General features: G+C 40.0%; 1 protein-coding gene across 1 annotated transcript; it reads left to right on the top strand.

Moving 5' to 3' along the window:
- Positions 1-4,667: 4,667 nt before the first annotated feature.
- Positions 4,668-6,896, top strand: LOC124186495 (nematocyst expressed protein 3-like). The gene is made up of 3 exons (XM_046578254.1): positions 4,668-4,958; positions 5,693-5,776; positions 6,398-6,896. The coding sequence occupies exons 1-3, from the start codon at positions 4,766-4,768 to the stop codon at positions 6,712-6,714; spliced, it is 594 nt and encodes a 197-aa protein (XP_046434210.1). The 5' UTR covers positions 4,668-4,765; the 3' UTR covers positions 6,715-6,896.
- The last annotated feature ends 140 nt before the right edge of the window (positions 6,897-7,036 follow it).

The raw sequence follows: 7,036 nt of genomic DNA, 5'->3' as shown, positions 1-7,036 counted from the left end.
CACCGAAAGTTTTTCTCACATCTTCGCAGTCACATTGAAGACTGAATTTTTCGTCATCTGAAAAACCTTTCTACTATGTTCAATACATCATTTGAGATGTTGAAGAAAAAAATTATGGCACCTGATCCACATTGCAGTTATTGGTCAATTTTTAAGTTATATCGAAAAATTATCAATTCGAAAGGAAATTTGTTGAGATTTTCTTCATATTTGCCTTTTTAGTCGATCATACGAAATAATAATGATAATCTTATAATAAGTATATAATAAATCTTGTAATACACAGCATAAGAAACACCATATATCTATGGATATTTTTTCCTCTAAAATCCTTACGTAATGCAAAAAAAGACTGAACAAACCAATCACCATAATTTTGTCATGAATGTTTACGGTCGACTCACCCTCTTAATTTACGAGGTTAACATGAAAAGAAAAAAGCAAAAAGCAAAGAGCAAAAAAAAAAAAAAATAAATAAATAAATAAATTAAAATAAAAACAAATAAATAAAGATACGAAAAAAGGTAACATTTTCCCTTCAAATTTCACCAGCTCTTTCCCGTTTACGGTTTTTTGCCTTTGATTAATTATATTATGGCTATTTAAAACAAGAGCACGCTCTGCTCGTACTGTTGTGCCGGTAATTATTCACGAGGCGAGAATATTTAATGAGACTCGTTACCAGAAATTCAGATGTTTTTGATGGTAAAAGCTTTGTGCCTGCCAGAATTTACGTACCTGAAATTTTGTAATTAAAGCAGGCTACTTCCACCTGCAGTTACAACAAAATCATGCCTCCACATACATATTACTATATAAAAAACAAAAAAAAATAACGTTCTTCTTCAGGGTTTCCGGTTTCAGATAATTTCGTTGACTTTCCTCTGTACCTAATTCCGGGGAGAAAAATTTTCAAAACTTACGAAACAAGTTGAAAAACGAGTGGTACGTACAGTACATCTGCGTGCTAGAATCTGTCTAACAAGGAAGGTATTCAAAGTCTATTTCTCCGATTTCATTTCTTTGTCAATACGTTATATAGTAGGCTCAAAACTAAATGACAATTATATTTTCTTCTATCTGCCATTAGACACTTCAAAGGGGTGAAACCACCGTGCAAAGTAAGACGTGCCAAGGGGATATTTGGCACTTTCACTCACAAAGACATCATATTTTTTAACAAATTCAACCGAAAAAGTTTTCTCATAGCGAGAAATGAAAAATGTAATTCTTTCAATTAAAAAAAAAGAACTGCCATGCAATGTGTCGCTTAGATTTTGGTCTACTATAACATGTTAAAAAAAAAATCGAATCGGAGATATCGACCTGGAATAATTTCCTTGCAAGTTACTGTACTCGCTTGGCATTGATAAGGGAATAACGAGTTCCGCGATATTGCGAGATAGGCACGGTGTAACGAAAAACGTTTTCGTCGGCGCAACGCATCGCCTGAATCACCCCCGCAACGCCACCTCGCATTACTTTTAAAAGGGGACCAGGCGAACACCCCCGCAGCCATCCGGCGACCCACGTATGTAGTTATTCCGCCGCAACCCTTGCAATTTATTCGCACAATTACCGCCAGCCAGCCAGTCAGCCAGCCGAGTACCCGGCCACAAAAATGCCCAACAACTACATGATCGCACAGATTAGCGGTCACTTGTCTTTCCCATTAATTATCAATGCCTCTCTGTCTTTCTTTTTCCTGCCCTTTCTCTCGCGCTCTTACTTTGTTGTTGGTGCTGTTGTTTTTTTTATTGTGTTTCTGTTTTTTTTTTTATCAATTTTTGCAATCAGAGTTTGATAAACAGCCGAGTTTGTTATGAGACATCAATCGAGTCAGTAGCTTTGCAACATTCCTTTCATTTACTGTTTCGACTGAGGAAATGAAGATGCTGAAATTACGTTTCAACCTGTATCAGTTCCCGGAATCGCTTAAGACCTACTGCAGCAGAAATGTTTTCTTAATTATAGGATTCCTAGGAGTAGTTCTATATCGCAAATGGCTTCGGCCAACTTTTAATAACTATACTTCCAAGTTGACTGCGAGATTACGAGCCTTGGGAAATGCAGGGCTTTGAAATAAGCAACGAAGTTATTAAACCTATTCATCCTGAGTTGGTTCATACCATTCAACTTGCATTTCAACATTCAGGTTGTCTGCTTTAGGCAACTTTCACGGCTTGAATTGTAAATGACATCTACAATCGATAAACTAACCATGAACGATACTCGGTGTTCGATATTCCGTTAGATGGTAAGAGTATGACCGAAATATTCCTGCCATCGTCTTCTTACTAGTGAAGTGTAACCGGGTGATGAATGACCCATAAAAATCATCTTATCGCTGAAATAAAATCGCAAGTGGGAGAACGGAGGCCATATTAGTTTCCGTCAACACTTTTTCACTTATAGAAAAACGCGCTCTTTGTTTGATCGCGAAGGCACGGGTTGTTGACGGCGAGTTACGGAGGGAAAAGTGGAGAAAAGAACTAACAAAAAAAAAAAAAAGGGGGGGAATTGAATCCTTTAACCCTCGCAACAATTAAGCTGCAGCCCAGCGATTTAGCAACGGTCTGGAGTTACCGAAGGACTAAATCGGCGTAGAAAGACGGCGAAAGAAATGGGAATGAAGGTAATGAGCGGAACTTGGCAATAGCTGCTGAACCGGGTCTGCTAGGGTTTTCCCTCCTCATACTCCTTCTTTTTCCACCTTTTCCCTAGCTGCCACCTCTTCATCTCGCAAGTTCCCGTGCTCGGGTCGCAGTCCGGTAGCTCCCGATGGGACGGATCGTAGGCATTAGGGGATCATTTATCTTACTTAGGTCCTGCGGGGAGGAATCTGCCTGACCTACCGTGGTCACCCGGGACCCCAGGAATCCCTCTCGCCTCCAGGACGTGCCCTCCATCCCAGTCGACAACCTGCGAAACCGCGCCTGCACAGCGGTGGAGGTACGTCGAACAGCGATCAATAGCTATTAGGAATTAGACTTTACCAGGCTCAGCAAGGCTCAGCTATACTCAGTCTTCGTATTCGATACCCAAGCCCGATGCTCGGGCCGCATGCAGAGGACGATTAGAAATTTCTCTCAATCTTTTTCTCCCCTTTTACCCCTTGGGACAGCATATTCTCAATTCCTGGTCGTCGGAGGGTCTCCAGCCTTCGTTCACTCTTTTTCAGGCATTCAACTAGCACTGTGTTGAATGGACTTTGGTCACTCTAATCCAGTGAAGGGGGATGATTCAGCGCATTCAGCACCCTTTAAAGCAAATGTCAAGGATGAATGGGATTTTAGGTTCCATAATTAGAAGGTTAAAAAATGATTGGGGTCATTTTAATCATCATAGAGATCTTCAGAGGTCACTTGAAACAAATGTTACGAGTAGTTATCTCCAAAGTCGATGAATATAGTTGATAAATTGCGTAGGTGCTGCACCCCAAATGTTCGTCAGTACTTAAATTTGCGTGTTACAACTGTACTATAATATAAGATTATCCGTATGTTTTTTGGTGCATCGATTTTGTAACTTGGTCGAACCTGCTCACTTTTTACATTTTCGTCCCACGTGAAGTTCCTCACGCGATTTTATAACTATGTAGCTTGTGAAAATGTCACATTGTGACATCACTATTCTTGAAATCTGGAGAATAACGTTTAGTCTATGGTTTAGTGAAGTTTTCTCGCAAAGTTACTTAATCCATAACCTTGTTTTGTTGTCATTTCACGTTTCTTACATTATAACTCATCTCAATTCCAGTCGTACAGATTCATTCATGAATTTTTTTGGTATTTTCACCTAGTTTCAGAAAATCGATATCCGAACAATATTTGTGAATCCGTTCAATGAGATAAATGAGCCTTAACTACTAGTATCGGATTGAAAACACCGGATCTCGATTATTTTGAACGATCTAATTACAAAACCTTTTCTCAAATCGTCGTTACCTTAACTTGTGTCATTCGATTTTGTCTACACATTAATAATGTCACGATATAGGAGGCTTATTATTTCATTCGTATTCATTATCATTGGTGTAAACAAGATTGCCGGAAATTATTTCAACGATTTTTTTCCCATTCGTAACTTTTAATTTAGACCTTCAGGTCCATTCATCCTTAATAACAGTTCTAAAGGGGATCTTCTGATCCCTACAGTATGGTTTGGATTGCGTTGTGTCAGCTTTTTAGTACCCTTCAGCCCATCGAATGATTGGCAAGCAATTGAAGAAGATAAAAAAAAATTGGTAACGATACGTCAACATGAGCACCGAACAACTTCTTCGTATCATTATTGATGAAATCGACCCCACCGATCATCTTCATAATCTATTACTAAGATGAACGCATATGATAGAGACCCAAGCATGCACGCATAAGCCATCATCTACAGAATTCGTTCAGTATCTATCACCTATGAATGAAAATACACACGTAGACAAGCCGTAGCCTATTTATGATACTGTGAACCGGCAATGACGAAATCAGAAATCGACTACGTGCATACAGTGAGATGGAAAGGCAATGTCGGAACGTGTGTAAAGAGTAGGTGTATCAGCAGCGCGGTGCTTATTGATTACTGGTAATTACTATTGGCCCAAGTGTCTCCGCGTCCGCATTAATTGCACAACTGTGTCATCCTACCGGTAGGTATATGATGTTCTTCGGGCAGTAGTGTGTTCTTGATTCTTCGGTATTTCGACCCATTGAGAACGCGGCTTCTCCGTAGATCGTATCATCGCATCTTATCCCGCAAATAATTCATCATGAGGTTCATCTTCTTTCTTGTCCTCACTGTTGGTCTCGCTAACGTTGCTCGGTCTGACGGATTATTTGACACGATACTTAAGTGGTGGGTCGACTTGTTAGGATTGTCTACTGACAACGATGACACGGATTACAAGGAGCTGGTCAGTTGGCTCGAAGAATATTCCGGAGAAGAAGAAACCGAAGAGACAGGTTTGCATTTTCTTGACAATCTTCGTCTTTTAAGTGCTCTTTACATCCAGTTTTTGAAACAACTGAGGAAGATCAAGACTCAATTCTTAAATAATGTCGGCTAGTTATTTTTGCGGTCATCGTTACAAACCAGTTAAATCTGATCGCATCGGTTTCTTTCAATTCTATCATCAACTTCTTCTAGTTGCTGGAACACATAAGAACCATAAACCGACAAACAGTGAGGCAGAAAGTACTTAAATATACACTGAGAAAAAATCAGTAAGAGTTTAACAAGGGCATGAAGGTTTTTCATCGCTGTGAAAAAAGGATGTCGGTCTCAACTTCTATAGACTATACTTTAGTATCAATCAAATATCTGACACTATATCTGATTTCAATCTAACACTGCCGATGTCACTCTATCACTATGAAATGTTGATGTGATATTATCTGATGCTAGATTTCTGAATTGGTTACAAAGATCAGGACATTTTTCATAGTACATCAGTACTAGGTTTCGTGATAAAAACTCGCGTTCTCGGCTCGCGCAGGTGAATTATGTCGTTTGAATTAGCTACCTGCCATCGTTCGAACTTACTGGGTCAGGCATTGTTTACACGCACACATAAAAAAAGCGGGTGTATTTGTGCTGAGCTGATAGAAACGCCGATTCCACCAAGGATAAGTGGCCGTGATGTGGTTCTTTCATCACGCAGTGGTCTATTCGTGTACTCAAGGTGTTTGAATTACAGGTTCAACAAGTAAACCCTCAAGCTCACCACCGCCGCCATTCGCTTACATTCCGCAGCAACAGCCGATGCCACCTTACAATTACGGTAAATTTTTTGTTCATTTCTACATCATTCAATAGTAAATGAGAAATTACTGCCGATCAGTTTCTCTCGAAAGCACGAAGCCCTGACTGTTTGATGATGATTAAGAAGTTACTTCGTACGGTTTCGTCAATTGTTGACAAGCTGTACGAATGTCCGGTCAATAGAGAGACAAGACACATCGTTCAGACGTCGTAAAATAGACTAAACGGTCCAATCGAATAAAATTTGACAATTGGTAGATACAGAGATTGGAGAAAAGACGTCTTTGCGCCTGAATAAGGTCTTACATGTAAGTTACATTGTACAATTTCAACGCGACTGTAAGACGTCTCAAGGATACAGCTTGTCGTTTTGTTGACAGAGGTGGAATTGATAAGATAGTTAATATTGACGAGGAGGATAGGGGATATAAAAGACCGGGAGGAGAAGAATAGACACAGACAGAGCGCGATGAAGATATCGGGACGAGAGAAGAAAGGGATTGCTGCCGAAATTTACGAGGTCGATAACGACAGCGATAGAGATTGGGAAAGGATCAAAGATTAATTATTTAGATTAGAGGAGAGAACGAGACAGTTTAATTATTGGTTATCTGAACTTGGCTCCCTGTTTTCATTTCAGGACAAGCGATGCCCTTTCCACCGCCCTTCTACAACCCCTACCAACAACAGTCGCCATATTACCCTGGTCTTCAACCGATCCCGATAGCTCCACCGGCCGGATCACTTCCGACTGCTTCTCCTTCTTCGAGTGTTCGGAGTACTTCGACGGAAGCGCCGACCGTGGCGAGTACGACAACCACTACTACCACGACTCAAGCACCAACCACAGTGAAAGCTGTGACGACTGAAGCGCCGGCGGCAAACTCATCAACTAATGCGACTACCGCTGCTCCGGCTAAAGCTAACGCTACTGCTGCTACTAATAGTACCGGTTAAATAGTATGCGGTTTTTCAAGCGTAGTAAGAGGTGTGTGATGTGTTATGGACATGATGAAATAATTTCAGGAGGGTCCAATGTCTACATCTTTCCATTGAAAATTGCTTAAACCCGTTCATTTTAAAATGAAAATATTGACTCAAAATATGTTTGTTTGAGTAAAGAAACACTTTTTGGACGATTTTGAGATTTTTTGGTGATGTTTCAGAAACCATGAGTTTTGTTTCTTCAAAATTAACATTTTTCTCGCAAAGTGAGAATCATTCTGCTAATTGAATAATGGAAATCGATTTGCCAGAAAATTTTAGCCCGATTTCACAT

This window comes from Neodiprion fabricii, chromosome 7 (assembly GCF_021155785.1).
Source record: "Neodiprion fabricii isolate iyNeoFabr1 chromosome 7, iyNeoFabr1.1, whole genome shotgun sequence".
In the NCBI taxonomy this organism is placed as follows: domain Eukaryota; kingdom Metazoa; phylum Arthropoda; class Insecta; order Hymenoptera; family Diprionidae; genus Neodiprion; species Neodiprion fabricii.
Note: the sequence above shows the minus strand (reverse complement) of the source record. Positions and strands in the feature narration are given on the sequence as shown.

What these genes read in the sequence shown, in the direction of transcription:
- LOC124186495 (XM_046578254.1), top strand. Translation starts at nt 4,766, where the DNA reads ATGAGGTTCATCTTCTTTCTTGTCCTCACTGTTGGTCTCGCTAACGTT. An exon ending in AGAAGAAACCGAAGAGACAG is followed by an intron (nt 4,959 to 5,692) that starts GTTTGCATTTTC and finishes TTTGAATTACAG; the next exon opens with GTTCAACAAGTAAACCCTCA. An exon ending in GATGCCACCTTACAATTACG is followed by an intron (nt 5,777 to 6,397) that starts GTAAATTTTTTG and finishes TTTTCATTTCAG; the next exon opens with GACAAGCGATGCCCTTTCCA.